General features: G+C 40.5%; 1 protein-coding gene across 1 annotated transcript in view; it reads right to left on the bottom strand.

The window, feature by feature from the left end:
- Positions 1 to 848: 848 nt before the first annotated feature.
- Positions 849 to 15,629, bottom strand: part of LOC134337575 (guanine nucleotide-binding protein subunit alpha-11-like) — an 83,718-nt gene continuing 68,937 nt past the window's right edge. Inside the window, exons 3-7 of the mRNA XM_063032714.1 lie at positions 14,742 to 14,896; positions 10,946 to 11,074; positions 10,016 to 10,145; positions 6,673 to 6,826; positions 849 to 5,542 (exon numbers count right to left, since the gene is read on the bottom strand). Coding sequence (XP_062888784.1) covers positions 5,355 to 5,542; positions 6,673 to 6,826; positions 10,016 to 10,145; positions 10,946 to 11,074; positions 14,742 to 14,896 — 756 coding nt within the window. The 3' untranslated portion in view covers positions 849 to 5,354. The remainder of the gene's footprint in view (positions 5,543 to 6,672; positions 6,827 to 10,015; positions 10,146 to 10,945; positions 11,075 to 14,741; positions 14,897 to 15,629) is intronic.

The following is a 15,629-nucleotide window of genomic DNA, read 5'->3' on the forward strand; positions in this document are numbered from 1 at the left end:
ATTTTTGCATTTTCTCCCCATTTTGAAAATAGTCTGTGCTTTTATTCCTTCTGCTGACGTGCATGACCATACACTTCCCAACACTGTATTCCATTTGCCACTTATTTACAATCTGCCAGAAGGATTAGATTCTCCTAAACATTAATGTTGCTTCCTCAACATTACCTGCCCATCCACCTACCTTCGTATCGTCCACAGACCTGGCCACAAAATCATTAATTCCATCATCCAAATCATTGACATATAGCGTAAAATGAAGTGGCCCCAACAGCGACCCCTGTGGAACATGACTGCAGCCAATCAGTAAAGGCGCCCTTTACTCTTTGCCTCCTTCCAACTACCTTTCCACGGTCAAAGTCACTGAGCTCGTATTTCCTCCCCATTCTGATGTTTGGTCTTAACAGCAACTGAGCCTCTTGACCGTGTCCGCATGCTTTTATACACTGAGTTGGTGCCACATGATTGGCTGATTAGATATTTGCATTAATGAGCAGATGTACAGGTGTACCCAATAAAGTGGCCACTGAGTCTATATACAAGGAAATCTGCAGATGCTGGAAATTCAAGCAACACACACAAAATGCTGGCGGAACACAGCGGGCCAGACAGCATCCATAGGAAGAAGCACAGTCGATGTTTCAGGCCGTGACCCTTCGTCAGGACTGAAGGGTCTCGGCCCGAAACGTCAACTGAGCTTCTTCCTATGGATACTGTCTGGCCTGCTGCGTTCCACCAACATTTACTGAGTGTATATGCTGAAGTCCTTTGAACCATCAAACTTCTGATTCAAAGCTGAGAGTGCAATATATGTCTCACCATGTGATCTAAAAATATGATTCACCTACCTTTATTTTTCAAATAACCAGTTATTAATTCAAGTTACAGAGGAATACATTATAGTCTATTATTCCAGTGAAGAAAATATATACTGTACATATCTGACTTTACAAAACACGAATATAGCATAATGCACATTGTTTACAGTTATATTAACAGTAGCTTAAGGATATAGAACAGTGCACTTTTTTTACATTTTATAGACTGTTTAATGTTCTGCTGTAGAAGATAAGATTCTAAGTAATTTGTCCCAACATTGGATGTGATACAGACCAGTTAAGAGTCCTGGCAGTTCAGAACTAAGTAACATGGCATAATGTTCTTTATCTACTAGACTTAAAGTTTTACATTTGATTATGAAAGTTTGTAAACTTACAAAAAAGTGCGGTCATGAGGTACATTTTTGCATAATAATGCAGTGATTTGTTTTTCTAGATAATTCAAGATGAACAGCCAAATCCTGGCATCAGGATTTAGTTCACAATTGCAATGATAAATTTCTTCATATCATTTTCTCCACATTGTGTATGACAGCTTGCATCCAATGAGTTACATAAATAGTCTGTAATACGGTAAAGTTACACTGGACAACAATTTTTTTTTGGAAGGTGTTGCTTCCTCAGAATTTTTTTTTGTTTATGATAGACCACTTGAAGCTGAACACAAATATAATTTCAGACTACTTGTATCACATAGGAATTTGGAGAAACAAGAAATTAACTTTCAATGAATATAATGTGTTTAATTGCATAACAATGCTGACACTTTGCGATAGTTCTACTAAACTAGAAATGCTTTGTTGATGATTTTCATTTGTACTCAGTGTCTGAGGCTTCTCGCTTAAGTGTCCAACAATAACCAGCCAGCACTGATGGATTCCAGTTGCCCTGATACTGTTCCTTAAGACTCCTTAATCTTGGCATCAGTTATTCTGACTTGAATTATGAATTGAAATAATAAATGAAGCCAATTTCAAAAAAATTGTGCATGATAGGGAAATTGCATGGTGCTTTTCATGATCAACAGCCCAAAATCCATAAGATACACCCAAAAGTATTCAGGAAGCAAAATCTTTGTGGTTCAGTGTTATGATGTCAGTTTTGTTTTTCACTTTGAAAGGGCTCCAGAGCGTACTGTATTTAAATATAACCATCACAAACCTTTAGAAACTGGGCAGGTTTTCATCTTGACATTCATTCATAAAACCAGTATTGAAAATCGACATCAGCATTGATAAGCAGCAATGTAAAAGTGTATACTGTACTTATTTATAGAAGCAAGGATGTAAGGTTGAGACTTTATAAAGCACTGGTGAGGCCTCACTTCGAGTATTTTGAGTAGTTTTGGGCCCTTTACCTTAGAAAGGATGTGCTGACACTGGAGAGGGTTCATGAAAATGATTCCAGGATTGAAAGCCTCATCATATGAAAAGCATTTGATGGCTCTGGAGCTTTATTCACTAGAATTCAGAAGAATGAGGGATTAACTAATTGAAACCTATCAAATGGTGAAAGGCCTCGACAGAGTGCATGTAAAGAGCATGTTTCCTATGGTGGGAGAGTCTAAGACCAGAGGACATAATCTCAGAATAGAGGCGCATCCTTTTCAAATGGTGATGAGGAAGAACACCTTTAGCCAGGGAGGGGTGAATCTGTGGATTTCATTGCCACAGGCAGCTGTGGAGGCCAAGTCTTTATGTATATCTAAGGCAGAGGTCGATAGATTCCTGATTGATCAGGGCATGAAGGGATACGGGGAGAAGGCAGGCAGACTCAAGGGCCAAGTGGCCTAATTCTGCTCCCATATTTTATGGTCTTAAGGTCTGAAATTGACATTTTTGGCTGCTCTTGATCACCAATCATTGGTGTATCTCTGGAGTGAATGTAAAGATCTGGCAAGGGGGTATAATGGTGCTATAGTAAAATATCTTCAAAGTCTGATCATTAAGACAAAACAACCTACATGGCAACAGGCAGCCCTGAAACCAAACCTCGGGAGGGAGTCAACAGCCTGAAGTACAAGCAAGAGAGGTGGGGAAAAGGTGATAAAATGAAGCAAATGCAAAGTAAAATGTCACCATCTAAATTTATTAAACTGTAGTCTCTTGAAACCAGAGCTGGGACCCATATTGCCATGGAGAGCTGTAGATGCCAAGTCATTGGTTATGTTTAAAGTGGAAGTTGATATGTTCTTGATTAGTTAGGGCATCAAAGGTTATGAGAGAAGGCAGGAAAATGGGGTTGAGAAGAGCTACTTCTGCTTCTGTGTCCTATAGTCTTATATTTACATATACTGTATGGAGATCCATATTCAGGTGGTTCTGTAAGGAATTCTAGAACTTCACTGCTCAAAAAAATATCATATTCATACCTACCGAAAATATATTGTCAACTAATTTCACTTTCCAGTCTTTGGTCGGTGCCTCAACAGTGTGCAGCCATTCAAGGGCTCATTCTGATTCTTCTCAAATGTAAGAGTGTTTCTGTCATTACTATCCTTTCACTCAGTGATTTCCAGACATCCACCACTGTAAAATATCAGTCACTCTGCCCCTATTCCCTCCTAGTTACTGTCCTCGCTGCTGAAGAGTTATTCCTGTCCTTCTGATTCCGAAGCTTTGGCACACCTCAATTAAATTTCCTCTCAGCCTTTGACCTCCTTGCCCCCTGCCGTTGAAACAGACTGGGAATTTTCTCCCCAAATCCATGTCAAAAAAGTAAAGTTATCAATGTTCCCAGGTACCAGTGGGCCAGGTTGTAAAACTGAAACCCTGTACCAACGTCGGTTCCCACGAAATTTTGCCAGCAAGTTCCAGAGAGGAAGTGGTGAAGTCATGTGGCCTTTGCACACAGACCAGACATTAATAATCTCACGAGATTGTGGAAAACTTGCACAGCCACGTTGATTGCTTTCTTCAAGATATCAAAATTAATCCCTAATTTTATAATATGCACACTCTGACACAGTTTCAGCCTTCAAAAATAAACATATTCCTGGACAAAAGGATCTTTAATGAGATAAATTTAAAATATATATCTCATTAAATATATATTTTAATGATATTTATCTTTAATATTATATTAAGGATAACAGAAATCATCTTTAATTAAATATATATACTGTGCAAAAGTCTTAGGCACATATATACAGCGAGGGAGACTAGGACTTTTGCACAGTACTGTAGTAATTTTATATATTGCGCTTCTGCAAAAAAAACAAATTTCTTAACATATGTGAGTGATGATAAACCTAATTCTGATATGGGTCTCTATCGTGGATTGAGAGTGGGAAAGGGGCAGGGAGAGGGGGATCATGGTTTGGGGAAAAAGGAAGAGCAGGGAGCAGGGAAGCAGCAGAGAGACATTCTGTAATAAACAATAAACCAATTACTTGGAATCAAATTATTTTGGCTGGTATCTCAGGGATGGAAGCTTTGGCACCTACGCCACTCACCGTCCCAGCACTCCTTCCCTGTCACCTGTCCCACACACCTCCCGCGGCACTCCACCCTCACCATCCTTTTCTCCCGTCAGATTTATGAATTCGCTGTCTGCTCCACTTTGACAATTACAGTACTGTGTAAAAGGCTTCAGCACCCTAACTATATATATGTGTGCTTAAGACTTTTGCACAGTACTGTAGGTGCCTGGAATGGGTTACCAAGAGTGGTAGTGGAAGTAGGCAGTTTGTTGGAGTTTTTATAGACAAGAATAGAAAGGAAATGGAGGTATATGGATGATGAACAGGAGGATGACATTTAGTATAAAATGGCATTAAGATCAATGGGCTGAATGGCCTGTCCTAATCTCTGTTTTATATACATTTGATAGAGTTGGCATTCCCCAGAAGCATTAGGCCACACATTGCTACTTCATCACTTTGCCTTCACGACACTAGTAGGTAATCAGGATCGCAGTGAAGGCTGGGATTGGAACTAAGCGAAGACACAAAATCAATATATGCATAATTGAAATTGTTGGCCGTCTGTCTGCTTTTGTGAATATCATTTGCTGCTCCTCACCATTGTTGCTACCTTCCATTCTAATCGTGACCTTCCCTGCAGCTGACACCACTTCCTCTTAGATCGGCTAGTTCTGGAAACACTATTAATGCAGATCATTATTTGGAATATTAATGAAGCAAACCTGATTTAAAAGAAAATTGCGGAAGATTGATATCACTGAACACCACAACTGAATTACAATGACAGTTTCTTCATTATTTGACCATCACTCTTTTGCTTAATTTTAGTTAATGTTCTGTGTCTCCCATTTTTCCAGGGAGCTGCGTGCAGAGGCACATAAATGTCATCCAGGAAAGATCTCTTTAGTTTGTTCCTTGGTTTATCAATATGGAACTGTGCTTTTCAAAGTCTGGTTCAACCGCTGACACATTGAAGAATTCCACGTCCTGGTTGTAGTGGAATTTCACCTTCTTACATCCATTCTGTGCAGGAGAAGTTGAATCAGAGCTACAACACACCCAGAGCATTTTGTTCTATGTATTAGAGAGCCCTTTTACATTAAGTCCAGCTCAGTCAGGCTCTTCACCAAAATTGTTTGCTTCACATCGTCAAACACTTTGCGAATGTTTTCTGTGTCTGTGGCACAGGTGAAGTGATGGTAGATTTGTCTCTTATTTACATCCTGTTTCAGATACATTTGTAGGATGAATTCCATGGCAACATCTGCATTTCTTTTTGACCCTGAAAGCAAAGAAATTCATTGAATGGGGTTTCAAAACTGACTCAAAACATGCGATCACATAGACATGAATGTCAAACAGTCCTGAAGAAGGGTCTCGGCCCAAAAAGTCGACTGGTTACTCTTTGCCATAGATGTTGCCTGGCCTGCTGAGTACCTCCAGCATTTTGTGTGTGTTGCCAAGCTATTCTGTCTAGGGTGAATTCATAGAACATACAGCACAAAGGAAGAAATTTGTCCTGTTGCAGAAGTATATGTTGGTTTAACTGTTTAGTCCCATAATCCCCATGGAATTTGTCCCCTTCAAGAAATTAAAGTCTCCTTTGAAAATAACTACTGATTCTATCTCTACATTAGATAGTGCAATCAGATCAAAACAACTCACTGGTATTTTACTCAAATGCATTATGTTTGTATTTGCTGTTTGCTAACTCGCAGCCAGTCGAAATATTGTTCTAATTCAAGTTCAAGTTTATTGTCAATTGACCGTACATTTATACAATAAAATGAAACAATGTTCCTCCGGACCATGGCACACCCACAAAATATATACCGCACACAGAAGTAAAACAAAATGTTACCACAAATAAGCTATTCAAATATAATTCAAAATGCATGTAGATTGCAGCACAGATAAACAGTACAGTAAATATTAAACAGCTCACTGCCACTCCAGCAACTCCAGACAAGCTCAATTAACACAAACCTAATCAAGGGACAATTTACAATGACCAATTAAATACTACCCAGTATGTCTTTGGTCTGTGGGAGGAAACCAGAGCACTCAGAGAAAACCCACGCATTCCATGGGGAGGGTGTACAGATACTCCTTACAGAATGGCACCGGAATTGAACTCTGAACTCCGGAACGCTTCAAGCTCTAATATCGTCACGCTAACCACTATGCTATGGTAGCGTCCTACATAAGCATACCTTTATGTTAACTTAAGATTGTCTAGTTTGTAATGTGTGGCTTGCTTTAAAATGCTCATTTGTACGCAGTGTATGTATACCTATGACAACAATTCAAGTGAACTTGAACAAATTTAGACCTATTTTAGTAAAGGAGAAGTAAAAATAAAAGTGGATAGGAGCCAATGCAAAGGAAGGAAGAGCTATGTTTTCCACTTACCTTTAAACTCATGAAAGTAGTCCGCTAAATGTGAGTTAAGAATCTTCTCCTTCAAAATGTCAGTTTTATTCAAGAAAAGAATTATTGATGAAGTTGGAAAATACTGGGACCTCAAAATAAAATGAAACAGAGCAAGACTCTCCCTCATACGATTCTGCAAAACAAAAACTCTTTCAGATTCAAAGCTTTTAAATTCTGTGCTATGATTTATCTTGAAAATAAACATACACCCAGTGGCCACTTTATTAGGTACAGAAGTGGAACCCAGTGTGGTCTTCTGCTGCGGTAGTCCATCCACGTCAAAGTTCGATGTGCTGTGCATTCAGAGATGATCTGCGTGCCACTGTTGTGATGCATGGTTATTTGAGTTACTGTCGCCTTCCTGTCAGCTTGAACACTCTGGCCATTCTCCTCTGATCTCTCTCATTACTGAGGCATTTTTGCCCACGGAACTGCCGCCCCCTAGATGAGTTTTTGTTTCTCACACCATTTCCTGCAAACTCTAGAGTTTAATGTCCATGAAAAGTCCAAGAGGTCAGCAGTTTCAGAGATCCTCAAACCACCCTGTCTGGCACCAACAATCAGTCCACAGTCAAAGTCACTTAGATCATGTTTCTTCCCCATTCCGATGTCTGGTCAGAACAGCAACTGAGCTTGTTAACCATGTCTGCATGGTTTTATCTATTGAATTGCTGTCATATATTTGGCTGGTTAAATACTTGCCTTAACAAGCAGATGCACTGGCATACTTAATGAAGTGGCAACTGAGTGCATATATCCATTATATTTTTAAATGATTTTAAATAATGACACCTATGTTCATAACACAGCAGCGTTCTCAGATTACGCACCTCTATCATCTGTAATATATAAAAATGTACCTTCACAAGAGCTTTGAATTTACCCCAGTATATTATGAATTCGTATTCACATTTATGCATTATGATCAGAGATTAAGGGAGCTAGGGCTTTACGCTTTGGAGAGAAGGAGGATGAAAGGAGACATGATAGAGGTGTACAAGATAATAAGAGGAATAGATAGAGTGGATAGCCAGCACCTCTTCCCCAGGGCACCACTGCTCAATACAAGAGGACATGGCTTTAAGGTAAGGGATGGGAAGTTCAAGGGGGATATTAGAGGAAGGTTTTTTACTCAGAGAATGGTTGGTGCGTGGAATGCACTGCCTGAGTCAGTAGTGGAGGTAGATACACTAGTGAAGTTTAAGAGACTACTAGACAGGTATATGGAGGAATTTAAGGTGGGGGGTTATATGGGAGGCAGGGTTTGAGGGTCGGCACAACATTGAGGGCCGAAGGGCCTGTAATGTGCTGTACTATTCTATGTTCTATGTTAAAGTGGCCATGTAAACTTGTCTTGCAGAAATCCTTTAGCCCCTCTGATTGTTCTGTTGATCTTCAGTCTTCGCTGATTTTACCTTTCTTTTGATTATGAAGTTCTGTTAGTCCTCATCACCCCACGATCACCTTTGAGTTTGCCTCCTTGTCCTCCGAGCTCTGAAGTTCTCTCCCTTCAACTATCTTTCCCTTTATACAACAGCATTAACTCATAATAACAGAAAATGCTGGAAATACTCAGCAGGGCAGGCAGCACATTGGAAAGAGAATGTTTTCAAATGTTTTCTCTTTACAGAGACTCGCTTACCTGCTTCTGTCATTTTCTGCTTTAATTTCTGACTTCTACAATCGTTTGTAGGGTTTTTTTTTGAACCCATGCCTGGGAACACTCTGAATTTCACCCAGATTTGGATTATTTTATTAAGAATTTCCTACTTTCTGGGAATTCTTGTGGCCTCAGTCGCAGTGAGGAATAGGCCTCAAGCCGCGGTGTCACCTGCTTACAGCCGCCAGGAGAAAGGTGTGGGAGCCAGTGCGTTCCACCAGGGGCAGCGTGGTGTGGCGTCCCATGCTGGAATCAGTGCTGCCCGCACTCCCCAGTGTTCGCATGGAGAAGACAAGCTGTGTAATGGTCAACTGTAGATATCTGTGGCATTCATGGTTTGTGTCTGGGCTTTTTTATTGCATGGCTGTATCTTGCTGATACCTTATGTGCTTGCTATCTTGAACGTGATATATGTGCTTTGTGCTGTGTGACTTTTGGTACTGTGTTTTGCTCCTTGGCCCCAGAGTAACACTGTCTCGTTTGGCTATATTCATGTATGGTTGAATGACTATTAAACTTGAATTGAATTGAATTCAAATCAGGCCTAAACAGTCTTTATAGGCTGCCGTCTACACATTGTCATGGGCATCTGGCATTAAAGCCTGCCAAGACAATCTTGTCCTGCATCCTTAACTTATGCATTTGTAAAAAGTCCCTTGATATAAAACAATTTCTTTCAACAAACTTTTAGGCTTTTGTCCTGATATCCCTTCCTGTGATCATAATTTTTGTTCTGGGTCAAAAATCTGATGGAAGGCCTTGATCCAAAATGTCAACAAGTCCTATTCCCCCACAGATGCTGCCTGGCCCACTAAGTTCCTCTACTGGTTTGTTTTTGCTTGAGATTCCAGCACCTTGTTGACTTGTTTGCAGACATTTAGTGCAAGACCTAGGCTTTTATATGTGTCAGCAAATGAGCTCACAATGATTTGGAACTTGACTTTTAAACTCTGCATACGCAGGTGCTGCCTGCACACTGCAACTCATTTACTGAGGTTGAAGTGACCTTGGCTCTGGAGTATAAGTGCCAGAGGCTGAAGAATTTCCTGTTCGAACCTCTTCAATCCACATATTGCAAGGACTCCCGTAACAAAGCACTTGTGATATATTTCCAAGTGTGGCTGATAACTGAAATTATTAGCTGAAGAGTGGAACTTCATTGTAAACCCCTGCGTGCTTGACTTAAGCCATTTTCCAACCCTGAGCGCCATTAATCCCCCACCTCCCCCACTCTTGCCCCTATTATTTGAGGGTTTGGTTGTAAAAAAGAGATGTTCAGAGTCACAAGAGGTACTGCAGATGCTGGAAATCTAGACCAATACACAATATGCTGGAGGAGCTCAGCAGGTCAGGCAGCATCTATGGATGGGAATAAATAGTCAACATTTCGGGGTGAGACCCTTCATCAAGACACAGATATCCAGAGTAATTTGCAGGAGACTTACCAATGGTAGAGTTCAAAGTACATTTAGTTTTACCCTTAAATCTGAGTACCAGTTAATTATACAGTATACTGCATGAGTCCAAGTATCTAATACACAGTGCCTAGCTAGAGAATTCACGCCAATGAAATGGATTTACAATCCGCCCAGGCATTACCCACGTTCAATTCTGACAACAGGAAGCAGACTTCCAGTGCCGAAGGAATGGCGTCAGACTCACCTCCTTCTCACTCTCTTCCAGCACCTGGTCGTATTCACTGAGCGAAGCCAGGAATATAACTGACAAGACGTTCTCAAAGCAGTGAATCCACTTCCTTCGTTCAGACTTCTGTCCTCCAACGTCGACTATTCTAAGAATTAGACAGGGACTTATAAACCTTGAAGTTCACTGGTCCCACAAACATAATAAAAGGACGCAAAGTAATAATTGGATATCTTGCATTAGTAAAAGTATAAATAACAGGATTAAAAGTGAATCTCTGGAATGCATAGATGATTATTAAATGTCAGTATTTTCTTTAATTACCATATCTTTTCAGGGCAATTTAATTTGGTCAGATAAAGCTCAAAGATCATAAAAATTAATTCCAAATAGCTCATATAATGCAGATTACAGATTGCCCAGAAAGAACCAAGAAACTTTACTCAATGAAATTAGGGAGCGCTGGAGAGCACTCTTTCCTCTGTTCATTACTATTGCTCTGGAGGTTTTATGAAAAGAATGGGAGCATTTTGTCCTGTCATAAGACCATAACCCCAAAAGACATAGAAGCAGAATTAGGCCATTCAGCCCATCATGGCTGATTTATTTTCCCTCTCAATCTCATTCTCCTGCCTTCTCCCTGTAATCTTTGCCAACCCTACTAATCAAGAACCTATCAATCTCTGCTTTAAATATACCCAGTGACTTGGCCTCCACAGCCATCTGTGGCAAAGAATTCCACGGATTCATCACCTTCTGGCTAAAGAAATTCCTCATCTCTGTTCTAAAGGGAATGTCCTTCTACGCTGTCTAACACCTTGTCTCTGGTTTTTCTCCTCACAGATGCTGCATTGTCTGTTCCTATTTTGGATTTCCAGCATCTACAGTTTTCGTACAGTTACTACAACTAGCTTTTGTTCCTATCCCCATAAAAGGATTTCTTAATACCTCAAGCATACTTTATGCATGTTAAATGAATATTCATTGATGCCTGTTGTTGGCACTCGGACCCTCAACACGTCTTGATCTGTTGGTATGTAATCACTGGCTGCAATGCGATCAATGTCATTCAGGTAACTGCAAAAGAAATAAACAGTTTAGTGTAAGTTTAGGCAACAGCAAGGTGTGAAGGTTGAAGTAGTAACATTGGACATGAGCATAATTAAAGGTGTACCATATGACCAGAGCGACCAGGAGCAGAATTAGGCCATCAAGTCTGTTCCACCATTCAATCATGGCTGATTTTTTAAAAAATCCTCTGAACCCTCTTACCAAACTAGAACTTATCAATCTCTGTCTTAAATACACCCAATGACTTTGCCTCCACAACTCTCTGTGGCAATGAATTCTACCGATTCACCACCCTCTGTCTGAAGAAATTCCTCCTTATCTCTGTTTTTAAAGAGACATTTCTTTATTCAGAGGCTGTGACCTCGGATCTTATTAATGGAAACATCCTCTCCATGTCCATTCTATCCAGGCCTGTCAATATCCAGGAGGTTTCTTTGAGATTTCCCTCCTCTCACTTGGTTCAATGAAAGATCACATGACTGATGGACCTTCAAAAGCTCCACATTGTGTCTAGTGGCTCAGGAAAGGAATTTTAATCTGCTACCCTATGCTAAACACGTGCAGGAATAGTGGTTGTCAGTGCACCTGATCTTGCACATTCAGCTCCATTAAAGTCAGAACAGCTTGCAACTGGATCCAATCTGACATGGTGGATGCAACCAACAGTCAACACAGCTGTAAGTGCTGGTGATGCAGGCTAAGGTAAAGAGGAACTTCAGCTCACTGAGGGCTGTGAATTCTCTACTCTAATAGATGGGCTGGTTGGGTGACACAGTTAGTGCTGCTTCCACTCGGTTTCTGTGACTTGCGTTGAGACAAGGCTGTAGATACTGCTGGTGTGGATCTTTCACATTTGCCCCATGGGTAGGTTGCTCCCAGTGTCCCAGCTGCCTCCCTCTGCAAATTGTCCTTAATGCAGGTGGTTTGCAGGGGATCTGAGCATGGGAAAGAGTGTAGTTTATGGAGGACTAAGCAAGGGGACAGGACGGATAAGATTGCTCAGAGAGCCAACATGGATTCAGTGGACTGAAAGGCTCCCTTCTGTATTGTAAGAAAATATGGAAATGAAAAATCAAGAGGAACGTACAAGTAAGTTGATAAAATGAGTATTCAACTGGCCATGAAGTTACTGCATGGAGAAGCCCAAAAGACTGCGTCCCTTCACCCTGCTCCTATATTTGACATTGCTATCCATTAATTTCTTCCTTCATAGTGCAAAACCATACCCTAGCAACCAAAACCCTCATCCATAGACAGGTGAGTTATTCAAATATGTTACTGAGACTGGGGACTGATATCTTAAACCTAAAACCAGTGATCTGGATTCAAAAACAGTGATAACAAATTACCCAAACATGGAAATAAAACTACTGAGGGGAGACAGGAATGGAGGAGAGGGGACTGGAGACAGCAGTTAAGTGTCTCTCCTTGCTTATGGACCGAAAGCAGCATGAATGCGCATCAATCCTTCATCATCTATCCAGCTTATCCACTCACTTCCTATTTCTCCTGGCCAAGGATCTCTCTTTGAAAGAGTCTCTCCAACCCACAACCTTCCCAATCCCCAAGCCTTTGGCTCATGGTCCAATCTTCCTGGATGCTGGATGGATCATTAGGCCGCAAACATTTATCAACCTTGATCTTCAACTTTGTCCAGTCTGGGATCTCCCAGCAGCCCTTCATTTGGGACCTTCACAACCCTAACATCCCTCTAACCTGTAAGCTCACTCCTACACCTAGGCTACCAGGCCACAATGTCCCACCAAAAGCCATTCTTCAGTCAGCCGCAGTCTTCCCCTTCTTGTGATTCTCCTTGAGACCAAACCCACCCCTTCCTCCACTCCTCATCTCTCCCTCTTTCTCTCTCTCTTTTCCAGCACCCAAAATTTGGCCATGCTCTCAGTCTGTTTGCCAGAAAGTTGTGGGAAACAATTTAAATTAGGTCCAGAAATTAACTTCCACAAGACCTGAATGTATCTATAAACATATATTTCCCAGCTGCTGAGGCAATTCCATGTCATCTTCTTCTGCCTTCATTTCCAGACTTGATTTAGGATCTTATCCTGGAAATATCAATTGTTTATACCTCCTCATAGATGCTGCCTGACCTGCTGAGTTCCTCTAGCATTTTCTGGTGTTACCCAGGTCACCATTATATTTACAGTTATTAAAAGGTACTGCTTCACTCCCTTGGTAACTGATGAAGCCTGATCATTTTTGTGGCCAGGCCTTTCGAAGGTAGAGCACCTTATGCCAAATGTATCCTTATACTTCCTCATGAAATAAAACAGGCCACTCAAGTGAATGCCAGCTTTCAAAGTAATTCCATCAATGCCATTCTCCCACTTGTTTCCTGGTAACCTGTCCCAGCATCTCCTTTGGATTGCGACCCTGGAACTCTCCAACGGCAAACGTCCCAATCTTCAACCCTTTGACTCTTGATCTCCCCCTCAAATCTCCCTTGATCTTTGAATCCTCACCACGTCAACTCACGCATGCTTAATAACTTCTACACCTCACGAAACCAGTTATTATAGTCAAATTAAGCTACCAACCAGCACGTCTTTGGAATGTGGGTGGAAACCAAAGAATCTGGTGGATCCCTTGCAATCAGGAGAATTAAAAACTCTGCATACGCAGGATGCTAGTTCATGATTGAACCTTAGTTGCTAGAGCTCTGAATGGTGCACTACTCTGTTTAGAAGCATTTTAACAATCAGGAAAAGCACAGAACCACTGTCATGGAGGATTAAAAGATCCAAAGAATCATTAGAAACATGAAAAGAGTATAATAAAGTGAATATAGAACACCTACAGCACAATACAGGCCCTTCGGCCCACAATGCTGTGCCGAACATGTACTTACCTTAGAAATTACCTCGAGTTAACCATAGCCCTCTATTTTCTAAGCTCCATGTACCTATCCAGGAGCCTCTTAAGAGACCCTATTGTATCCACCTCCACCACCGTCGCCAACAGCGATGCATGCACCACTCTCTGCTTAAAAAAAACTTAGCTCTGACATCTCCTCCGTGCCTACTTCCAAGCACCTTAAAACTATGTCCTTTCATGTTAGCCATTGCAGCCCTGGGAAAAAGCCTCTGACTATCCACACAATCAATGCCTCTCATCATCTTATAATGTGCTAAGGATTTAATCTTGTGGACATCGTGAAAGCTTAAAAAATATCACAAACAGAATCACACGAAGATCACTGATATATTCACTTCTAGTGATACCTGACTGCAATTTGTGGAGCCTTAGATAACATTACTGAAGGAGGTTGCCCAGTCAACTTTTAAAGGTCTGAAGTCCAACACCATCATGGTGAACAGCAGCTACTTCCCTTCAAATATTCGGTTCTTGAACCAACCAGCACAATGTTATCACTACAGCTTCATCACACTATGATCATATTGCACCAACATCGACTTGATTTTTGTGTTTACTTGTAAAAATCATGTATAATATGCTTATCTGGAGGTATCGGAATACTACTTAATAGGCTCATTTGGTCAGGGGCAAATAATCCTTCACTGCATCCCATGGACTAGTGATGGGTGAAGAAAAGATAGACACAGGGCTTTGGGAAAAGGAAATTTTGCCAAAGGTCTGGTCAAATGGCTTCCATGTGTACTCCCTAATTCTGCGAGTTATATGAATAAGCACTTACTAATTTGTGGAGTCAAACAACTGATACTCTCGGCGCCGTTCATAGCAGATCTTTACTCCTGAATCATTCCACAAACTTTTAATTAAATCTGCATGATGTCTTTCTAGGACAGTGATTTTATAAGCTTCCAATTCCTTTATTACATGAGACTGTTCCTGTTGAATGAAAATCAGAGCATAAGCAAAATGTTTGGCATGAATTTGGTTGCCCGAGTTCCACTTTTGAGTCTCCTGCAAAATAGAAAGTTCTGTTCAGTGAATGGGGTTACAGTAAGAGAATTTTCCAAAAGCAATAACTCTTCAAGTATCCACACAGAAATTTAAACTAGTGACATGAGAAACATGAATGCAATGCAAGATGTTAACATTAGGACTGAATTTTGACAGAATAATGTCCCATTATTCCCTGTCCCTAACTATAATCATTCAAAGGCAATACTTCCTTATGGAGCCTTGAATAAAATGTCAAAGGACATCAACTGCTAATAAATAAAAGTTCTTACAAATATACTTAATTCCCTGTTTAGAATGGGACTTTAAATACACAATCATCAGAATAATTTTATTTATTGCTCTCAATCAAACAATGACAAAACAAAATTTTTCTGGTGAAATAATTATTTTTGTTTGCCAATAAATGATCCTAACTCCCTAAACTACTGAATACTTAAACACCCGCTTTCAACACTACTCACTAAATGTTTGTGCTTCCCTTTTTAGGTCACCAACAGAAACCTTCATACCTCCCTCTGTTCGCTTGAGAATCAAAAAGGTAACTTTTAATCTTTGACTTCCATGAATACAAACTTCAAGTGGCAAGATGGGTGGTCAATCACTTTCTTAACCTATGAATGTTGAAAAACAATGTCCAGTACTGCAATCCAGGTTT

Source organism: Mobula hypostoma, chromosome 24 (assembly GCF_963921235.1).
Source record: "Mobula hypostoma chromosome 24, sMobHyp1.1, whole genome shotgun sequence".
Lineage (NCBI taxonomy): Eukaryota > Metazoa > Chordata > Chondrichthyes > Myliobatiformes > Myliobatidae > Mobula > Mobula hypostoma.